Source organism: Lissotriton helveticus, chromosome 5_1 (genome assembly GCF_964261635.1).
Source record: "Lissotriton helveticus chromosome 5_1, aLisHel1.1, whole genome shotgun sequence".
Taxonomy (NCBI): Eukaryota; Metazoa; Chordata; class Amphibia; order Caudata; family Salamandridae; genus Lissotriton; species Lissotriton helveticus.
In genome coordinates this window covers 200,632,648-200,654,870 of record NC_136065.1, presented here as the reverse complement: position 1 = coordinate 200,654,870, position 22,223 = coordinate 200,632,648, and the positions used below count along the sequence as shown (strand labels likewise).

The 22,223-nt window shown below is 39.6% G+C and overlaps 1 protein-coding gene across 4 annotated transcripts in view; it reads right to left on the bottom strand.

Moving 5' to 3' along the window:
* Positions 1-22,223, bottom strand: part of TNC (tenascin C) — a 177,455-nt gene that overhangs the window by 5,188 nt on the left and 150,044 nt on the right. For all 4 annotated transcript variants that reach the window (XM_078641994.1, XM_078641995.1, XM_078641996.1 and 1 more), the window contains 6 exons: positions 15,564-15,707; positions 13,526-13,656; positions 9,021-9,153; positions 6,293-6,444; positions 5,452-5,548; positions 2,890-3,051 (listed from right to left, as the gene is read on the bottom strand). In XM_078641994.1, the coding sequence (XP_078498120.1) occupies positions 2,890-3,051; positions 5,452-5,548; positions 6,293-6,444; positions 9,021-9,153; positions 13,526-13,656; positions 15,564-15,707 (819 nt within the window). The remainder of the gene's footprint in view (positions 1-2,889; positions 3,052-5,451; positions 5,549-6,292; positions 6,445-9,020; positions 9,154-13,525; positions 13,657-15,563; positions 15,708-22,223) is intronic.

The window sequence follows — 22,223 nt, the reverse complement described above, 5'->3', positions numbered from 1 at the left end:
TCTCTTAAACATCCTTAATATTTGACACATAACATGACCCTATATTTTGAAATTTCACTTTTGATCTCGATTTAAGCCTTCTTTAATCTTCTCTTGTAGGTCTAACTGATATTTGTCTCCACGTGAAGGAATAATTTCTATCCTTAAGTAAAGTGACAATATTCCCTCTTTACTCCCTGGTTCAGAGTAGGCTGACATTTTCTGCTTTAAAAAGTGATAGGATGCCTACTAGAACTGTATGACCCTTGAAACCCTTCCTGCTCTTCTAAATACCTTTAGTAGATAGGACTCTGAAATGTATCATAGTAACACATTCTCCAGTATTGGCCTACGTAACAGATGCTCCACCCCAAATACTTGTCACAGACACTTGGCCCCAGTGCCTCCCACAGAAAGATGTCCTAATGGCTTTCACTCTGTCAGGACCATTGAGGATCACAGAAGCACATCTCAACTACTATTACAATAACACCGCTGGAACTTCTTAACATTTCATTCAGCCAAAAGTCACTCAGTGCTTTAGAAATAAGCAATTTAAAATATCGCATAGTATTCACCCAAGTCCTTAACATCTCATTAACATTAATATTCCATTTTGAATTTACAAGCATGGTCAACCCTAACGTTTTCAGTGTATGGTCTGGATTATCACCTCTCCTTATCCCACTTTCTATGCATGCTACTTACTTTCTATCTGCAGCTCTCACTGTCCCATCCCTTTTCTCCTTATGCATCTCTTCCTTCCTAATCATCTTCTCATGTGCAAATCTTCCTATTCCCTGTTACCTCTCTGTCTTACAGTTCTGTCTCCTTTCTGTAATCCATCTTCTGCAGATGTTCCCCCTTAAAATACTTGCCAACAAACTCTCTCCTCCCTCATGCCATACTGTTCCTTCTCTCTACCTCTCTCCCCTCTCGCTTCTGCTGAAGACTCGAATCACCACTCTGTCCAATAGTCACTCTTTGTACCCTTTTTCTCCTCTCTTCTGTGGTGTTTACACTACTATTTAACCCTTACTTCTGATATTGTCCTTTCCACCTTCCGATTGATCTTGCCAGCTTGCATTTTGCTACTGAAATTCAATCCTTAGGGTGTTTAGAATAATTAGACGTTCAGGTGTACAGAGACAATCTCCCTCACTTCTCAATTAGCCTTATTGAATTCTGTGGCATACCAAAAGGGATGCTATGGACCTAACTATAAGTAAGGAAAATGTCCCAATTTTATTTGACTAGCAAACCAGGTGTAGGTCAGGATATTGAATAAACCGTTTGTATAGATTACCTATATCTAGCTCCACATAAACATACGTTAGTGATCTATGATAGGTACGTAGATGTGGAGTTATAGTAAATCTATACCTCCCTATATTCACCTCTTTGATATTTTGTCCCTCAATATGCTGGTCATATTATTGTGACCCATCAATATTCTGGCTTCGGTATCCTGCCCTACAATCGGAAACCTAGGGCCCATTGTAGAGTTTGGTGGACAAAATACTCTACTGCAAAGGTGACGGAATACCTTGTCCTCTAAATCCTTGGTTTACCCATATCATTTTGAGACATGTTAATCTTAAATTTTCAGTGGTTTGAGCCCCAATTGACTACATTGACAGAAGATGCCCTCCAATGGCCAGACGGAGTAGGAGCCGTTGGAGTAAGGACATTACACAACCCAACCTATGTAAGGTGGACAGTGTATTTAATTTTTTTCCTGTGTGTCACTGGTAGGACACACATGGTAGTTAGGTACAGAAAAATAAATTACACCCACATCATGGGAGAACTTTGTTGTTTTTTTCACACACAAACTTCTAATTTGAGAGTGTGTTTCTACAAAGCAAAAAATAGATTAAGGTTTGGTGTATGGCCACAAAAAATGCTGGATGCTGTCCAACAATTTTTTTGTTTATTGGAAGGAACCACATGATGGATGACTACTGGATCTGCGGTTATCTTTGAATTTTTATATCTGTTAGGATTGTGAAGGTAATTCCCTAACCAAACCCAATACTTCAGGTCCCTAATCAAAAATATGGTTCCGTGACCCCTTCAAAGCCTTGTACTTAAATGCCGTTGCATCAGACTCACTAATGTTAGCTATGCTCTTATCAGGGAGCGAGGAAGGTGAACACAGATAGGAAATCTACGCCAGCATGATCTCCAGTGTTTGCTAATACCCAACAAACACTGATTTGAGTTGCCCTCATTTTCTTCAAAATAGACTGTCCAGTGAATTTGTTATTACCAGTGAGATGCCTGCATCCAGTCATTTGTGTTTCATCTTATTTTCAGCAGGGTGGTTCCTTTCTCCTTTTAGGGGGACACACCCTCTTTGATAGAGTGGTTTCTATTACCATGATATACTTTTATCACCTGACAGTTTCTCTTCAGGTTACATGACAAAGTGCACAAGTCCCTTTCTGATGTACAATATGGCCCACATGCTTGTTGACTCTCAAAATTCTAAATTGCTTTTATTCTCCCCTCATCGGTGCATTTTGAAAACGCATTCTCCTTTATCGCTTGCTATAACACTCAAATCAATTTCATCCTTTGCTTGCTTCCCCCATTCTGAAATCTCATTCTTGAACTATCATCAGTATTTACCAACCAATTACCTATTTGTCATCTCTGTTAAATAAATGTGATTAAAATAGTTCATCGCAGATTACAAGGACATAAACAGGCCACTATTTCATAGAGTTCAGTTTATCTTACCAGAGATCATCTAATATTTTCCTACAAGTTTCCAATAGGGACTTGCACCTTAAACTTATGTATTATCTTGTGATCTTTAGTTTAGGCAGTAGCGAGGGATCTGCAACTGGATACCCTCTGTCTGATATGCTTTAAAAAAGGTTTTAAAGATATGGCTACCCATACCTGCTGTTCCAGTATATCCATCGACCTTGAGTCTATAGCGAGACTTGGAATCTCCAACAACGAACTTGTCATACACTGCATAGGCTGTCTCAGCGCCATCTCTGAGATCTACACGCAGCTCATACTGTCCCTGGGATGTGATTTGATGGAGGTTATCCAGACCTGCCGAGAAGAAAAAAAAATAATGCAGGGTAAGCATATTTCAAAATGTGCTATTCTTTGTGACTGCCTATAATATATTGACATGTCAATACATTAACATTCTCTGAGGTTTAACAAAACTCATTATTTTGTCTCCTTTCCCTTGGGTTTCCTAGCTCTTTTAGATGTGGGGACCCTATGTCTCAAAGAAAAGAACGAGTCTGTTTGTTTAGGTTATCCACAGTCATCTGGTTGTTATATGCTGCTTCAGCCTGACTTTAAGTTATGCTATTTTTTGTAGCTGATCAGCAAGGTATCTAAATAACCTACCAGGAAGAAGGGCTGCTATGCTGTAATTGTGATCATTCATGGAATGACAATGAGGTCTCTAAAATGTATGAGAGACGCAAGTAAGGTATTCCATATTTTACTTTTCAAAGGACATCAAAGACCAGAAAAGGGGTAAGAAGTATTGATTCCACTGAGGCACCGATAAAGGTGCTGAACACCAAACAATGTTTGCCATAAGTTTTATTTTATTTTTAGGCATTTAGGGGAAGAATAGTTTTGGACTTCCATGAGTGAGGTCTCTTTTATTATTTTGAGATCCTAGGAAAGAGATTACTTAGGTTGAAGCCATTAAGCCCCTTTCAGTGTGTTGTATTGCAGCAGAGATGGTCCCATGCAAGAGCTTGGAAGAGGGAATGAGGGAGCATTATTGTGACAGGAGGTCCCTCTTACTTTCAACATTGACATAATGTAAGCCTTTCCAAAGTTCTAGGTATATCTTTTGCATCTGGCATGGAAACACAATATGAGTAGACACCCCTTAAATATTAATAAGTTGCTTTTAAATATCATGTTCATACTTCTATAATTCTCTAAGAAGATTGCAAGTTCACACTAAGAAGGTGGCATAGTGGGTGACCAACAAGGTGGCATTGAATCCTCAACATTCACCAGTTTTCGATGATTAATAGGAGGTTGGAGCCTTTTATTACTTTAAACATAAGGACAATGCACTAAGCTGTGGAGAAGGCAAGCTTCAATATGAACTTTCAAATATGTTGCATTTCTTTAGTCTCAGTGATCTCATTCTTCATCATGTATTCCTCCCATTACGTATTTCTGAGCATCAGTTTACTCGTTCTCTCCCTGAAACCCAGCAGACTTGATGCTTGTGATTTTACAAAAGTGGCCGGAGACACTTGTGTGGCACCTTTTGTGTAGACAGTGCACATAGAGAGCTGTCTCTATCCCAAAGGGGCCTTTATTTATTTGAATGGAGAGGTGGCCCCATTCAAGTGAGGGAAACACTTTGCCTCTGTGTCCACGCCATATTATGGGTGCACTTGCAGAGACAGTAAAAAGGTGCACTAACTGTGCACGACAAAGAGGTGCAAAGGACGTCCCTCTTGATGGGATTTAGAAAGTCCCATGACCTCACCGACCCCGACATCCCCTTGCAGTGATTGGCTGCACTTCTCAGTAGGGGGGATCTCTGTCCCACTTAAAAGTGCTGCCTGCACTGCTTCCATCAGCCAGTCTATCTTTCACAAAAGTGCTGTTGTGAGGGCAGCACGATTTTGCGGCTGCTGTGGGGACAGTGCATTATATGTTATAGGGCTTGCTGCCCTGCTAGTGCCCAGTGTCCCTAGTTAAGGTCCTCCGCAGTGCTAATATGAAAAGTGTGCTTGTTACATAATGAGACCCATAGGGTGTCATTTATGAGGCTGTGCGTCACTTTTACGCTGCTGGTGCGTCACTTTTTGTGACGCACCAGTGGCATAAAAAATGCGCCTTGTTGCGCCATATTTACAAAGTGATGCATCTAGGTAGATGCGTCACTTTGTAAACCCCTGCGCCATATTAGACCTGCGCCAGGTATAATGTATGCAAGGGGGGGCGTTTTGACGCAAGAAAGGGTCAGGGAAGTGACGCAGTGAAATCTATATGATTTCACTGTGCCATTTCTTGGCCGCTAATGCGTCAAAATCTTACGCCTACTTCATGGCAGGCGCAAGGCTGACGCAGGCACTAACAACATGGGACTTTCCCATGTGAAAGGACACATTGCTGGAGTTGCGTCACTTTTGTGACACACTCCAGCAATGCGTCACTTTTGCGCCTACAGATACGTCAGAACTACTGACGTATCTATAACTCCTTGCGACATGATGCGTCATATTATAAATATGACGCATCAATCATGACGCAAGGAGTGCGCACTGAGAAGTGACACACATTTCTCATAAATGAGGCCCATAGCATTTTGGGTCTTTATGCACTCAACAGGTTTTCACCGTTGAGGTGATAGTCGAATAAATACTCCTTCAATGCAGTCACCTACTGTAGGCAAAGCAACTGTTAAACAAACTGTAGAGGGGAGTTTTTTTATTGTAAACCATGCTTGTCAATTACCCAAGAAGAACTCCTTTGTGGGGTCTCCAAATCCTGCGGCATAGGTTTTCCAGTTCCTGTAAAAGTCTTCTTTTCCATCAACACGTCTCAAAAACACCTGAAGACACAACAAACATAGCATTAAACGTGAAGGGACAGAAGCTGGTGCATTAGAGGGTGAATCCTCCCAGTTTCTTTAAGTTTTCACATACGAGGTAGACTTTCATAGGATAACACTATATACATTGGGTTTTATTAGAAGACAAAATGAAGAAAACATTTAATATCGGGATGTCGTCTAATCCTATTTATTACAATCTCATATGTTCATAATCATAAAAACGAATTGTTAAAAGGATGCCCGGTCTCATACTAGTGGACAATTACAATCATTTTGCTATTTTTATCTTCATGAATCTCTAATGCTTGACTCCACGATATGGGGCAGGCGTAACATTCAATATAACTGTATTTGACGCCGATGAAACGTGTGCATTCCAGAGCTTCCATTAATTTCATTCACAGGTCACTAGGAGAATTTAACTATATTGTATTTGAAAAACTAAAGTCTGACAGCGTTTTTCAGATCACTGCATTTGCCAATTCACCCTATTTGTATTCAGATCATCATGACTTGTTGCCTATTTCTGAAGGAATGTCCTGTCATGAAAATTTAAAGAGTGCACTAACACCCAGAACTGGGCTTCTAGATGCTACGAAAAGGTCCCCTACTACCAGCGGAGAGTCACAGAAGGACTCAAGGACCCGTAAAATGCCAGGTTTTTAATTATTTTAGGCAGAGGGGACGATGAGAAGTCAGCATTTATATAGGTCGGTTCACAAGATCATAAGCAATACTCACAATCCATCCTCCACCATCTTCAGACATGTCACAGTACACCTGCTGAGGCTTATCCTTGTCTCCATTCAAATAGATGGTGTACAGGCCAGATGCTGTTTCTCCATTCAGCAGCGCTTGTGAACAGTCCTTGGGGAATGGATAGAGCAGGCCAGCTGTACACAAAGGGAGAAGAGGAGTTTATGAATGCGTCATTCACATAAACACTTAGCAGGAGCTTTTATTCATCTCACTTATCTCTTCCTCTCCAAATCATGATGTGTGAGAACAAGAGACTGTGAAGTTGCCACCACATATGCATCTTTGTACTACTGCTTCTCTCTGAGAGCCAGGCAGGTGGATGGAGGATAGATAGATAGATAGATAGATAGATAGATAGATAGATGGATGGATGGATGGATGGATGGATGGATGGATGGATGGATGGATGGATGGATGGATGGATGGATGGATGGATGGATGGATGGATGGATGGAGGGGTGGGTGGATGGATGGATGGATGGATGGATGGATGGATGGATGGATGGATGGATGGATGGATAGATAGATAGATAGATAGATAGATAGATAGATAGATAGATAGATAGATAGATAGATAGATAGATAGATAGATAGATAGACATTCATTAACCAACCCTTATGGTTTCGCATGCCAGTTGTATCTGCATCACACTATTATATTTATTCACAAAAAGGTATGTTTTAAATGCTATATTCTATATTGTAATCGATAATCAGTAGATCTGGTGCTTATATCCAAACAACCATAGATGTTCTATTTCTTATTTCAGAAACTTGTGTACAAATATTGCGCACATGGGAGGAGAAGGTTGGAAGGAAAACTCGTTAGTAGATGTCCATTGCAATCTGAGATACTACGTGACCTGTTAACTGCCTTCCATTGTAAATGATCCGTAGAAATTCCACTCGCTCACATGCACCTGTTGCTACGCAACCTTTTCATGGGCCAGCATTAATACTGCATGGAAAACACTGAGCCTAAAGTGCTCTCTAAATCTTCTTAAGAATGGATAATGAGGTGCCTGGCACTGAACCACAAAGTGCTAACTCGATCTGTGGCAAAGCTGGACTCCACTTGCTGGCTCAATAGATGGGTATGGTACAGTGGAGGGGTCTAGAGACATATTTTGGATGTGTGGGATCACTGGTTTATCTGGACTAAGCGGGGTTGGTCTCATTGTTTGCATACAGTGCACATCTCCTTTCAGAATGCACCCTTGGTGGAATTTCATGGTTGAGGTGCTGCACCTGTGATGTCATTTCTGGTGTACCACGCTTAACAGAATGATACTCAGAGCATGAAGACGGTATGCCACTTGAACCTCTTGCTCTACCTACATGTGTTCAGGCTAGACAAAATAAAGGAGTCAGCATCATGAAGGAGATGTGGCGTTTGAGTGGAGATTCTGCACTCATTCACTTCCATCTGCAAGGTCATGCTAATGTTGACATCAGATCTTAGTATAGGTAGAAAACTTTTGCAAAGTGCTAATACATAAAATTGTTGGTAGATTCCCTTTTAGCTCCTAGGCTACTCAATGTACCATTGCTGGACAATCCCGCAACAGAGAATGTATACCAATGTTTACGTTTGTGGGTGTGCTAACACCTACAGGGCATTTTAGCCCTCGAATGCCCACTTAGCTGTCACTTCCCGCAACTGTGAGGAGATTTACTCACATGAAATCTTCAGGGAGTACATCTTTCTATGAGCACAAAGCTCATTTTATGTATTTGTACACACATCAAACTTTGAATGAAAGCCCATAGCTATCAAAAGTTTTGCTTATGTGAGGAAAATAAATAAGCATCCAACATCGTTTGTCTCAGACAGCATGTAAGAAAATAAGTGATACATAAATTCATGGTTTATGAGTGAGAGCGAATAAAAGTAGTAAAATATGTGTTCCTGAATACAAAAAACACGGATCTGGTTCTAAGTTTGTATGTGTTTGCATGCAACTTGATCATAGAGAAGTAGGGAACCTGTGTGACACTAAATGAGTGTGAAAGCGGTGGAACTGACTGTTGTAGACGATGCTTCTGTTGCATGCCAGAACTTGATCATAAAGGAGTTTGGAACCTGTCTGATATTTAACGAATGTGAAAGCGGGGGAATTGACTGTTGTAGACAACGTTTCTATTGCATGACAGAACTTGATCATAAAGGAGTTGGGAACATGTGTGATATTAAATGAGTGTGGAAGTGGTGGAATTGACTGTTTTAGACAATGTTTCTGTTGCATGACAGAACTTGATCATAAAGAAGTTGGAAACCTGTGTAATATTAAAGGACTGTGATGGCACTGGAATTGACTGTTGAGACAATGGGCCCGATTCACAGAACTAACTTAAGACAAAATCCTAAACTTACTACTTTTGGTATTCACAGAAGTTAGGATTTTGTCTTAAGTTTGTCTTAAAACAGACTTAAGACAGACTTAAGACAAAATCCTAACTTAAGTCTGTCTTAAGTCTGTATTAAGACAAACTTAAGACAAAATCCTAACTTCTGTGAATACTAAAAGTAGTAAGTTTAGGGTTTTGTCTTAAGTTAGTTCTGTGAATCGGGCCCAATGTTTCTGTTGCACATCAGAACTTGATCATAAAGGAGTTGGGAACCTGTGTAATATTAAAAGAGTGTAACATTGGTGTAATTGACTGTCTTAGACTATGCTCCTTGATGGAAGGTCGTAGAGGCTGAACTCACTTGTGGTGAAGACTGTTTGGATGGTCTTGCTCCTCACATCTCCATTCATTGCCAGCAACCTCGCAGTGTACTGAGTGGATGAGCTGAGATCTACCAGATTGTAGGAAGTCATGTCGGGTCCGAGGATGACCTCCTGTTGTTGGAAAAAAGTTAAAGATGGGAGAACATTCAGTATGTATTGTCATCTTAATAAGATATGTGCAAGTTCACCATACATTCTTTCACCAAGTGATAGTGCACCTTTACTTAAAATCCAGAGAATTTTCCAATTGTCATATTTCTGCAAATTCATAACAGTTTTTCTGAAATATTCATGCTTTAGTAGGGTCCATTACTGCTACATTTTGGTAAACCGTAGGTAAAAACCTGCTTACAAGAGGTTTAAATACAAGTCAAATATTTTGCTCGTTTTTAAGCAACATTAGAAGGTTTATTTAAAAACGGATTGACTTAAACTTACATAAATGTCCCTATGTTTAAAAGTCTCGATTGTTAAGGGAAGAACATGAACTTTTGCTCCATGTAAGTGTGCTCTAACAATGAACAAAGTTGGTATTGAGGAACGTATATTTGACCTACTCAGTAAGGCACACTAGGGCGGATCACTGACAGAATATCGACAGTCAAAAAATCGAGATGACAAAATATCGAGTTAAAAATATCGACTGCCAAAATATCGACTTCCTATCTTCAAACAGGTAAGTACAAAAATATCGACTCCAAAATATCGAGTGTAAAAAATATAGACTGTCAAAATATCGAATTTTTTAAATATCTTAAAAGTAATTTAAAAGTAATATAATGATAAATAAAATTAATTTTAACTTATTTAAAATACTTAAATAAACGTAACATTTAATTAATATAACGTTAAAAATATATATTTTTAATACATATATATATATATATATATATATACATATTATTAACAAAACATATACAATATTTTTACCGTAGGATAGCAAGAGGTTTAAATTTACTGTAACGACTCCAGCGAGTGCAACAGTAGGGGAAGCGCTGGATAGCGTAGGGGTAAAAATTACTATTCCCACTCCAGAGAGCGCAACAGTAGGGAAAACGTTGGATAGCGTAGGGGTAAAAATTACTATTCACACTCCAGAGAGTGCAACAGTAGGGAAAGAGTTGGATAGCGTAGGGGTAAAAATTACTATTCAGACTCCAGAGAGTGCAACAGTATGGAAAGCGCTGGATAGCGGAGGGGTTAAAGTTACTATTCCGACTCCAGTGGGTGCAACTGTAGGGAAAGAGTTAGATAGCGTAGGGGTAAAAATTACTATTCCCACTCCAACGAGTGCAACAGTAGGGAAAGCGTTGGATAGTGTAGGGGTAAAAATTACTATTCCCACTCCAGAGAGTGCAACAGTATGTAAAGCGTTGGATAGCGTAGGGGTAAAAATTACTATTCCCACTCCAGAGAGTGCAACAGTAGGGAAACCGTTGGATAGCGTAGGGGTTAAAATTACTATACAGACTCCAGAGAGTGCAACAGTATGGAAAGCGCTGAATAGCGGAGGGGTTAAAGTTACTATTCCGACTCCAGTGGGTGCAACTGTAGGGAAAGAGTTGGATAGCGTAGGGGTAAAAATTACTATTCCCACTCCAACGAGTGCAACAGTAGGGAAAGCGTTGGATAGTGTAGGGGTAAAAATTACTATTCCCACTCCAGAGAGTGCAACAGTAGGGAAAGCGTAGGATAGCGTAGGGGTAAAAATTACTATTCCCACTCCAGAGAGTGCAACAGTAGGGAAACCGTTGGATAGCGTAGGGGTTAAAATTACTATTCCAACTCCAGAGAGTGCAACAGTAGGGAAAGAGTTGGATAGCGTAGGGGTAAAAATTACTATCACGACTCCAGAGAGTGCAACAGTAGTGAAAGCGTTGGATAGAGTAGGGGTGAAAGTTACTATTCCCACTCCAGAGAGTGCAACAGTAGGGAAAGAGTTGGATAGCAAAGGGGTAAAAATGACTATTCCCACTACAGAGAGTGCAACAGTAGGGAAAACGTTGGATAGCGTAGGGGTAAAAATTACTATTCCCACTCCAGAGAGTGCAACAGTAGGGAAAGCGTTGGATAGAGTAGGGGTTAAAATTACTATTCCCACTCCAGAGAGTGCAACAGTAGGGAAAGAGTTGGATAGCGTAGGGGTAAAAATTACTATTCCCACTCCAGCGAGTGCAACAGTAGGGAAAGCGTTGGCTAGCGTAGGGGTAAAAATTACTATTCCCACTCCAGAGAGTGCAACAGTATGGAAAGCGTTGGATAGCGTAGGGGTAAAAATTACTAATCCCACTCCAGACAGTGCAACAGTAGGGAAAACGTGGGATAGCGTAGGGGTAAAAATTACTATTCCCACTCCAGAGAGTGCAACATTAGGGAATGAGTTGGATAGCGTAGGGGTAAAAATTACTATTCCGACTCCAGAGAGTGCAACAGTAGTGAAAGCGTTGGATAGCGTAGGGGTTAAAATTACTATTCCAACTCCAGAGAGTGCAGCAGTAGGGAAAGAGTTGGATAGCGTAGGGGTAAAAATTACTATTCCCACTCCAGAGAGTGCAACAGTAGGGAAAGCGTTGGATAGCGTAGGGGTTAAAGTTACTATTCCCACTCCAGTGGGTGCAACAGTAGGGAAAGAGTTGGATAGCGAAGGGGTAAAAATTACTATTCCAACTCCACAGAGTGCAACAGTAGGGAAAGAGTTGGATAGCGTAGGGGTTAAAATTACTATTCCAACTCCAGTGAGTGCAATAGTAGGGAAAGTAAATACATCATATATAAATATAAATAACATAAATAGTAACACCAATTACAAATTAATTAAAATATTTTACAATTGTTTAAAATATATTAAATAATTATTTATAAATACAAATTAAAATTATGTAATTATAAAAATTACCTACTAATACTAATTACTTACCTATTAATAATACATTAATTTACTATTTATAAATGAATCAATTAATTTTAATCACCAATTATATTTTAATTAATGACCAATTAAAAATTAATTAACAATTAATTCTAAATAAATACCAAAAAATTAAATGACATATTTAATTAACTATAATTAAATTACTTCCCACCCTATTCCCCTATTAACCCACAACCCACTACAGAAAATAAATTAATGAAATTAACATGTTTATCAATTAATCAATTATAATTAATTACCAATTATATTTTAATTAATTACCAATTATTATTTAATTTACAATTAATTCCAAACAATTAACAATAAATAAATTAACATATTTAATTAATTATAATTAAATTACTTCCCACCCTATTCCCCTATAAACCCACAACCCGCTATAGAAAATAAATTACTAAAATTAAAATATTTATCAATTAATCAATTATAATTAATTAACAATTATATTTTAATTAATTACCAATTAATAATTAATTAACAATTAATTCAAATAAATATCAATAAATTAACATATTTAATTAATTATAATTAAATTACTTCCCACCCTATTCCCCTATAAACCCACAACCCGCTACAGAAAGTAAATTACTAAAATTAAAATATTTATCAATTAATCAATTATAATTAATTACCAATTATATATTAATTAATTACCAATTAATAATTAATTAACAATTAATTCTAAATAAATATCAATAAATAAATTAACATATTTAATTAATTATAATTAAATTACTTCCCACCCTATTCCCCTATAAACCCACAACCCGCTACAGACTTATATTACACAAAAAATAAAAATTAATATTAACTTACCTTAAATTCGATATTTTTGTTGTCTATATTATGTCTAGTCGATATTATGTCCATTCTATATTTTTGATTCGATATTATGTCCAATCTATATTTTTGATTCGATATTATGTCCATTCTATTCGATATTAATTTTTTCTAATCGATGTTTTTGTTGTCTATATTATGTCTAGTCGATATTTTGTCCATTCTATATTTTTTACTCGATATTCTGTCCAATCGAAATTAAAAACTCGATAATATGACTGCACACCCACTAGGGCTTATGATCACCATTATCAGAAACCACCTTTTTCCCTGTACTGCCCCTTATGGCTACAGCTGTTTCTTTTCTCCCTGATTTTAAATATATTCAGAAACTGAATAGAAAAGAGATCAGCTAGGGAACCAAGAATCAGTACTCTTGTCTCCAGGTGTACTAAGTGGAGTATTCTGCTTCCTAGTTTGCACATGTGGTGGGAGAGCATTGAAAGGAGCAAAAAAAGGTGAAGTAGCTATATAGCAATACATTGCGGTTTGCATGTCCAACTGGATATACGTGTCCAAACAAATATCCAAACTGAAAACTCTAGTATATATTTAATTTATGGAGTAGATTCTTATGTACAACTACTCTTAGGAGAGTTAACCGTAGGAAGAGGTTAAGTACGTTGAGAAGCAATGAGAGATGAATGTGAGCTTACATTTATGGACATACATTCCTGCATGTGTATATATCTGGAGAGTCCAATATCATACCTTGAGGGTTCCGTCCGCAGACTGGTACATTAATATGAACCCAGTGATAATAGAGCGTGGGGGTCTCCAGGTCAGCAGTGCTGTTTCGGACTGAATTTCGCTTGCAGCAAGTTCTCGAGGTGCATCAAGGGCTATGAAAAGGAAATATTTTCAATAATTATGGCAATGCAGCACAAAATAAAGACATAATATTAAGTCAGATGATCTGAAAAGGAAAGCACACAGTTGTAGTGCACAAAACTCCAATTTTACTCTATGCTGGTAAAGAGACAGGTATTATGGTACTTATAATATTGGTCATGACTAATATGAGATCATTTTTAATCAACAGATGGAAGCTTCTGTCATAACACAAAGAGGATACACCTACCCACTATGCATTCTTAAGGGACCTTTCATCAAAACTCTTTAATTAGTCACTGTTTTATATGTGTTAAAAAGCTACCACTTCTTTAATGGAGCGTTTTGCAAAAAGAAGTCATGTGGCAGTGCATCCACCATAAGGCTCTTTATTTCCTCATGGTTTAAGAATGTTAAAATATGTCAGTTTGTCTGGTTTGAGCGAGCAAGTTTCTCAATAGAGTAACATTTGTGAATAGAGGGCAACGCTCATTGTTGTAGGAAGGCAAATGTTTCAATGAAAGTGAGATACGCTTCAGGCAGGTGGGGAATCTCAAAATATTTCAGACGATTCTCTGAAAGCGGAGTGAAGTCCAGTGCCTCAGCAGGCCTGGTGATTTGACTACAAGGGTCTAAATGAACCAGTAGATATCTGATAGGTAGAAATAATTTTGTATTGATCTCAAAGCGCTACAAGAGGCCAACTGAGGGATTTTAGGAGACATGTAGCCTTGGTTTTTCGAATAGAAGCTCAAATTGGTAAGATCCCTTCATCTTCTTCATAAAGAGGGAATTGAAGATAGTTTTTTGATGACTGAGGTCAAGAGGAAAGACTAAAACTATTTCAGGGCAGTTCTTGGTACACTCATTCAATCACAGAACTATTCAGCATGAACTTAATGTCTTGAAGAGATAAATATCAATGCAGATAGTTGGCCACCATCCAGCAAGGTGCCTTAAATTGCCGATTAATGTGATTTCAATTCTACTGGTACATCTGAAGCTTGACTAGTAACCATAGAGAATGCTGTGGTATTCCCTGTAAACCTATAATGACTTGGTGACCTTTTTTGAGGGATTTTTCTGCTGCAGATCTTCAAGAGTGGGACAAGAGATGTGCATGAGTATAAATTTGAAGTAAATGGGTGATAGTCTCAAGCACTAAGATTTCAATTTGATGCAACTTGCCATGAAAATATTCACGCATATTTGTTACAGCACATCCAGATGTGACTTGGTTTCAGACTTATACATACAATAACATTGTTGCTTTTCATCCACAGAGGAAAGCCACATGAATAAAAATAAATGGATCACACTTTTGTGTCAATCTTTTAATAGGATTCATATATGGAAACTGTATAATGTATTGGTAAACATGATTTTGTGTAAAATATCCTCTTGCGTACTAATGGCTCAAGGCATGAATTAGAGTTAGGCAGTAATTAAAAATTCTCTGACTTGAGGAGGTGGGCCTAAGTCCTCTGAGGGAGAATTCTCTGTCAGTGAAGAATCTGCTGGCAGAATTACCACTTCCATTCCTTCCCAACTGCATAGGCAATCCACAAACCTGATCATTTCCCATTCCGACTCAGTCCTCAATCAGGCCCTGGGGTTTGGTACACACCGAGACTGCAGGAAAACTTTGTATATAGACACAATTGTTTAAGAGCATTTCAAGTGTGAAGCCCAGAGGATTTTAAGAAGAAAAGCTGTTTAAAATATATATACTTATGCTTGAGGTAAAGTATATAATAAGGTTGTATGGACAATCTGTTATTTACTAGGTATAGCAAACTGAAACATCCAAACCCCTGAACAAGGACTGTGTTTAAGTGGTGAGTGAAGTGTTTAGGTGTTTTGTATATACAGTATGGTATCGGTGCACCAACAAAATAATAGTTCATGGGGACTGTACCTGTAGTGAATTTGGTAGACAGTGTTGCACTCTTCTGTGACCCTCTGACAGCATAGATTGTCAATGTATATTGTGTTGAAGGCTGGAGACCAGTAATATCACTTTCAACGTTGTTACCAGAGATGGTCTCAGTTGTTTCTGGATCTAAACGGCAAGAATAGTAAAGAGAATTGTTATAACTTCACAGGACTCTTAACATTTCAATCAGTGGGACAAAATATAGCATGTGGATTTAAAAATAGAAATTCACATATTCAGGTGATGTATTCATGAGCAGGGTGCGTATTTCATTAAAATGCAGAAAAGTTCACCAATTTATAAAACACAGAACATTGCATGTTAAGGCAGTTTCCATTAAACACTTGGGTATTTAGGGTAATTGCTTAGGCTCAACAAAGCGAGCTACAAAAATTAAAGTTTCTGAATAATGTTTCTCAAAGTGATGTGGTGTGTGTGCGTATATGTGTTTAGTCCTATATTATGGTTAAGGTGTTTTCCTCATTAAGTATTAGTTCGATTTGGTTAGTTGTATGTATTTCACTTTTATCGCTTTATTTCCCAGAAAACGTTTATTCATCTGCAGCTGAAGCCCTCTCATAGCCTATTTCGAACTCTCTATATTAATATGCACTATTTAGGATACAAATCTCTCAGCATGTCAACATACCTTACTAAGTTTACTTTACTCATCTAATTCCCCAAAATGTGTGCTTTGAAAACTCTTAATTGATTTCTAAAATATATCATTTATGTCTCTAGACCGTGCAGTGGCGTCACTAGGGTTGGTGTCACCCGGTGCGGGTAACTCATGGTGTCACCCCCTCACGACTTACCGCATGGACCTCCTCCGCTCCGAGTCCGCCAGTGGACACATATGGCAAATAACAGGACCATACAGAATCCTTAGTAACGTTTGTAAATTTACGTCCCATATTTGGCAATGACTTACAGCCGCATAGTGTCTACTCAAGATAGTAGAGTGAAACAGAGACCATGTAGGCCTATGCAAGATGCCCACCTGCATGGACATATAACCGGCACATGCACACTCGGAGAGAAGTCATTGTATCCCTTGGGCAAAGGTTTGCCAACACCAACTTAGCACAGAAAGAGGACAAGCAAGGCAGACGTTAGAAGGCCTATTCACAAATGCATTTGGAGTGCATAAAGTAGTGCTTCTGTTGAATTTGTTTAGGCACTATGACACGAGTTTGTTAATTGTCCTCAAAACATCTAAAAAGTGGAATAAATGGGAACACTGTGGGAGTATTCAACACAATTAGCACAAACAGTAAGGACAGTGTGTTTACTATTTGGGAGTTGGACATTTCTGGACTGGCTAACAAAGGCATGTAAGAGTATGTTAAAGAGCACTACTCCTGTAGAACTACCACTGAGGTCTCTCCTGATACGGCCTCACCTCTGCTGCACTGCACTTCCAACCTGCCTGGCCAAAGACTGAGCATGTTACAATCTGCTGATTGACTGTGCCCTGCAAGCCATCCAGGTTCTTGACTAAGCTCCCTGAAGCATGGGGTAATGTGAAACACAAACCTCAACCTGCATTTTTTCAACTATCTGTAGGAATCGTGTGCAGCACCAAGGAGTGTTTCTGACTGGTGGCATTTCCCACTTCACTGCCATTTCTTGGTAGGGGAAGGCACCAGCACGGTAGTAATTGTGTTGTAGCAGCCAATAATGGCAGTATGTTCCTGATCCAAACATCGAAACTGCAGGGGAAGAGGACTCTCTACAGCTCACCAGCTCTGACACTTTGCTTCTTGACACAGTGGTCTTCAAAAAACTAAAACTCGATATAGACCTTCTCAAGCTGTGCACATAGAGTCTGGAATTCTATCCCACCTACATTCTGGACTAAACTCTGTCTTGCAGCTTCTAAAAATGAGAACTCAAACAAATCCTTTTGAACTCTTACTTCCCCATCTCCTTCACGTTAATACCTCACATATATGTCGAGGTAGGACTCGGAGACATCCCTGGGCTTGTGATACTTCAATCAGGTGATTAGCCACGCTCTACAAATTCACGTAACATAACAATGCACACATCCTATCCAATACATAATTTGATGGGTTTTTGATGTGGTTGTCATTGCAGGACCAAAGATGGCCAGGTCACATAACGTGAGTTTAAGGGAAGACATAACAGTTACATCAACCATCAGTTGATCAAAGTTCTGCAGAGCTACAGACAAGTCTGTAAGAAGCATAAACAGGTTTAGGTACTGTGTCCTCTGGAAGGACTCACGTCTAGCTAGGGATGAGTGTGGATTCTCCAAGATGGGAGTCAGGGCACTGTAGAGGGACTCTGTGTGGGGGGAGACAAAATCAGAAGGCAACCTGGAGATAAACCTCAACTTATTCTGACTCACCAGCTAACACCACAAAAGAACACAGCGTGAGTTAGAAGAAGGCACTTGTTACAAATAAAGCATACATACATGGTACTGAACGAAGCTAGTTAAGGGGAAATGACTAGTTAAGGGAGAGTCTAGCATATTTTAAAGAGTGGATGTCAACTGACTCCTCTCCTGAAGATACCAAGGATACCAGTAAAAACCCTGGGGCTTATTTTATTTACAAGCCCCTTGCGCCACCAGTCCGCCACTTTTTTCCATATTAAAAGTGACACGCAAGGGGATTGTAAATAAGCCCCCCTGTTCCACTCACTAGTCATAGCTGCCACCAGCTAGCTGCCTGTCTCCCTTAGACTGGTGAGGGGGCACTGTACTAATACCCCAGTGGGCTTCAAAAACAACAAGGAGCACGTCCAGTGAGATCTAAGATAGGAAGCCTTTCGTCCATACCAAAAATCTGCTCTGCCTCGCCCCCCCCCTCCGGCTCTGAAATGTTATGTGTTTTGGCGAAGGAACTATGCCAGCAGTGTTTTAAGAAGGCGCCATTTTCTTGTTGTTTTTAAGCAATCTATGGTTTGTGCACTCATAATTCACACACATTGTTAGATTCGCCATCAGCCCTAGCTTCCCGCGGTAAGTCTGACATATTGATTGTGTAAGGCATACGTTACACCCAATAGGAATTTCATGGTGCAATGTTAATACTCTGTAATAAAGCCTATAGATGGCTATTTTGTCAGATAAAATCTCACAGATTATCTTGATAGAGGAATGATTTTGGTGTTGTTTGCCCCCCTGACAACCCTAGGGGTCTAAAATTTCCACTGTAATATTTCTTGTTAGTATGTCTCCGGAAGACCTGCCTGGCTTAGCTGTCTGTCTTGTAATTAAAAAAATTTGAATACAAAAATCTATCAATGTAAAAAGCTATAGATACAGAGGGCCTTTCTGTCAACCTTCTTCTGTCTGTGGCCATGCCAGAGCTTTAAAAAATGATAGGATATGTTCATTACCTTTGCAAGATGGACAACTGTTGGTATATTTAGTTTTGTTATTGTCAGCATATGCCTGCTGGGTTTAGAAAGCAGCATGTTTTCTTTTTTCTGCTTGTATCCTTTTTAATTTATATTTTATATCTTGAGGAGTGTATGTGTTTTATCACAGCTATAACAGAGGGAGAATGCACTAATGAGTCAGTGGATGGTTGAATGAATGCATGAGTTTAAATATGAGTGGCAGAGTGCATATATGAGGACATGTCAACTGTCTAAACCCATCAGTAACAAAATAGGCACTTTCATTCATAAACCAAGCCTATTGGCTTTGCCAATGCTCGTATCCCAAGATTTCAAATATTCTATGTCACATTACTTTCTGCTTAAATTCTCTTTCTTGTCTCCCAATATTTATTGGTGTCCCCGTTACCCTTCTCCCATGTTTTTCTTTCCTTATTCCTCTCTCTTTCCTTTTCACATGCTCTCTGGTGCTCATCTACCTTCTTGTCCCTGTAGCTCAGTTTTGAACATGGCCATCACATCTTTAATCCTGGGAAGAGGCAGACGTATCCTAAAGTATGTCTCCCTTCAAAGACTTCCAATGCCCTTGTGAATAAGACACAAAACCGTCCCTACCAGCTGCAGGAGGATTTGGCAAGGTATTTGCTAAGAATTAGATTAGAAAGTACTTACTATACTCTAGATTTGAGCACCAGCCTGAAAAAGTGACTACTATTTTGTAGTGTAGACCTTACCGCTAGATCCATCTAAATACAGTAGATTCATCTCCAGGGATTATAATAATATGATTTAAAAACACATCATTTAACTATACAAAGTGTAGATAGAGGAGGCGCAGACTGGCCTGCACCTAATTCCAAAGTAAAAAAAATAAAAATAAAATCCCCTACAAACTGCCAATATTTTATTGAGAATTCCAATTGGTGCTGGAAACGTATGTGCATGTGCTCACGAGTCAACTTTAAAAACAGTTTCTGTGTGATTTTAAAACAGGAAGGATGGTAGGAAGCTTTTATTTTTTCTCAAAACAAGTTAAAAGTCAATATTTTAACTTAAATAGCCACACGCAGAAAACTGCTTAGGGTAGTAGCAAATGCAGTATTCGCGAGCATTATGGAAGTTCACAAGAGAATTTCTTTTTACCTTCATTCAACAATATCAAGCTATTAAGATGAGAAATCAGAAATTTGCTATCTCTTCCTTCCTTAAGATGGAGCAATAGGTTATTTTAGCCTTTATTTTAAAAAGTGAGGTTTGTTTCATTTATTTTTTTATAATATACATACAATTTATATGTATGCACTATACCATTTCTCTGGGAATACTCCTATGTCCCTCCTTCAATTACATTTTTTAGCATCTTTTGTTCCTTTTGTTTACGATATTGTTACCTTGAAATAACTTCAATTTGTCTATTTGCCTTTGCTACTATTTTACATCTACTAACAAAATGCTAAGAAAAACGTTCTGACCCCCCAATGAACCTTGTTCACACTACACAACTGAAAAAAAATCAAGAAACGCAATCAGAAAAATAAAATTGTCTTTCTCTCCAGACGTGTTTACAGCATCGTTCTGCGTTCAAAACCATCTTGGGACAGGTTTTCGCGGGGTGGTGACTATTAACTAAGGATTACCAACAGTACACTTCAGCGCATAAGGCATAACATCGAGGGCAGCGGAGAAAAATACAGACTAACACCTCAAGTGGAATGTTACCACCCTTCCAGTTCAAGGCCTTCATTTTCGTCCACTGATTTAAAAGGCTATGCCTCAAGTGCATAACTGCAGCACACAGGTTTCGACAAAAACAGACCCAGTTCTGGAAATCTTACACTGTTGAATATTGACTTAACCTACTAGCATAATCAGCACTCAAAGGAACCCGTGCACTGATTCTATACCAAACCACCCTGGGCAAAGCAACACAACTGGTCAAAGCGGCCGCGTACAGAGCTTTGTGGGGTCCTCGTTTTGGGACAGAGGGCTCGCTCTCATGGATGACCCTTGCTGTACTGCTGACGCCATTCTTTTTGCCAAGAGTGATACACAAACATGCAGAAACGTGTACCTCAAGGGCCCACATGCTTTGAAATTAGATTGAACTAGCTGCATGCATGGGTAGTACCAAAAACACAGCTGTGTTCAGAAGCGGCACTCGAGACCCTCACCAGGGGGCGGAGGAGGACCGGCGAGGGCAGCCCCAGCGCATCTCTGTCGCTGAAACGGATGCAATGGCAGCATCGGGGGCATTTCCTAGTATTGTAGTGCAAGAGAAAATAGGCGAGATTGTCCTGTGTGTTTGTTCGGGTTTGATCATGTCCCCCTCCAACATCACGCAGCACGATCTCTTTTTCCTCCACTGGCTTCTAGGAAACACCCCGGGCCTGCAGGAGAGCGAGACATAGTTTACTTACTCACTCAGCTCGACAGGACTGAGAGTCCAGAAAAACAAGCCTCTCTCTGCCTCGCATTTGGAGGATCAGTCGCTTCTCCGGCCCTGCAAATCAGCCTGAACTTTACAGCCGAAAAGCAGTACTTTTGGTTTGCAAGTCAAAGGAGACAGGTCCTCACAGCTTCTGGCGGGTTCCCATGAAATAGGAGAAGATGAAGACATCTAGTCCATGCGATTGTGTGCCACTTTTCTAAACGTCATATAAATTATCTTTCTCTTACCTCGGCCTCCGGACCCATTACCGGATGAAGGGGAGACGACGGTGCACTACTCGCGATGTCAAACACCGACAGAGGTGACACTTTTCTAGCAGCGCACGCACTCCAGGCCTTGCAGAGACTCTCCACAGACGTGGTGCAGGCGCGCAAACGCCGTAACACGTCAGAAGAACAAAGCGCGCGGGGGCTGTCCCAGGGCCGTCATTGGTAGCGCTAAATATTGACGGCCCTGGGACCCATAAACGGTCGTGCATCGCATCATTATTCATCACATCACAGCTATAGGTGGTGTGTGCGTGCGTGGCGACGTAAACTGCACTGACTGCAGTATTTTAATTTGTATTATAGGCAGATGCGCACCATGCACTTGCACCATAATAAAGTGTAAGTAGACTCGTACTCAGCAGCAGAACAGAGGTGAGGCTGATTGGTGTCACCCCATGATAGGGGTGACACCCGGTGCGGTCCGCACCCCCCGCACCCCCCTAGTGACGCCGCTGAGACCGTGTAGTAAGAACTACCTATGAGCTTGAAAATATGACACATAAAATACTCAGATCAAATATAACAAGTAAAGTTAAATGATTGTGAAAG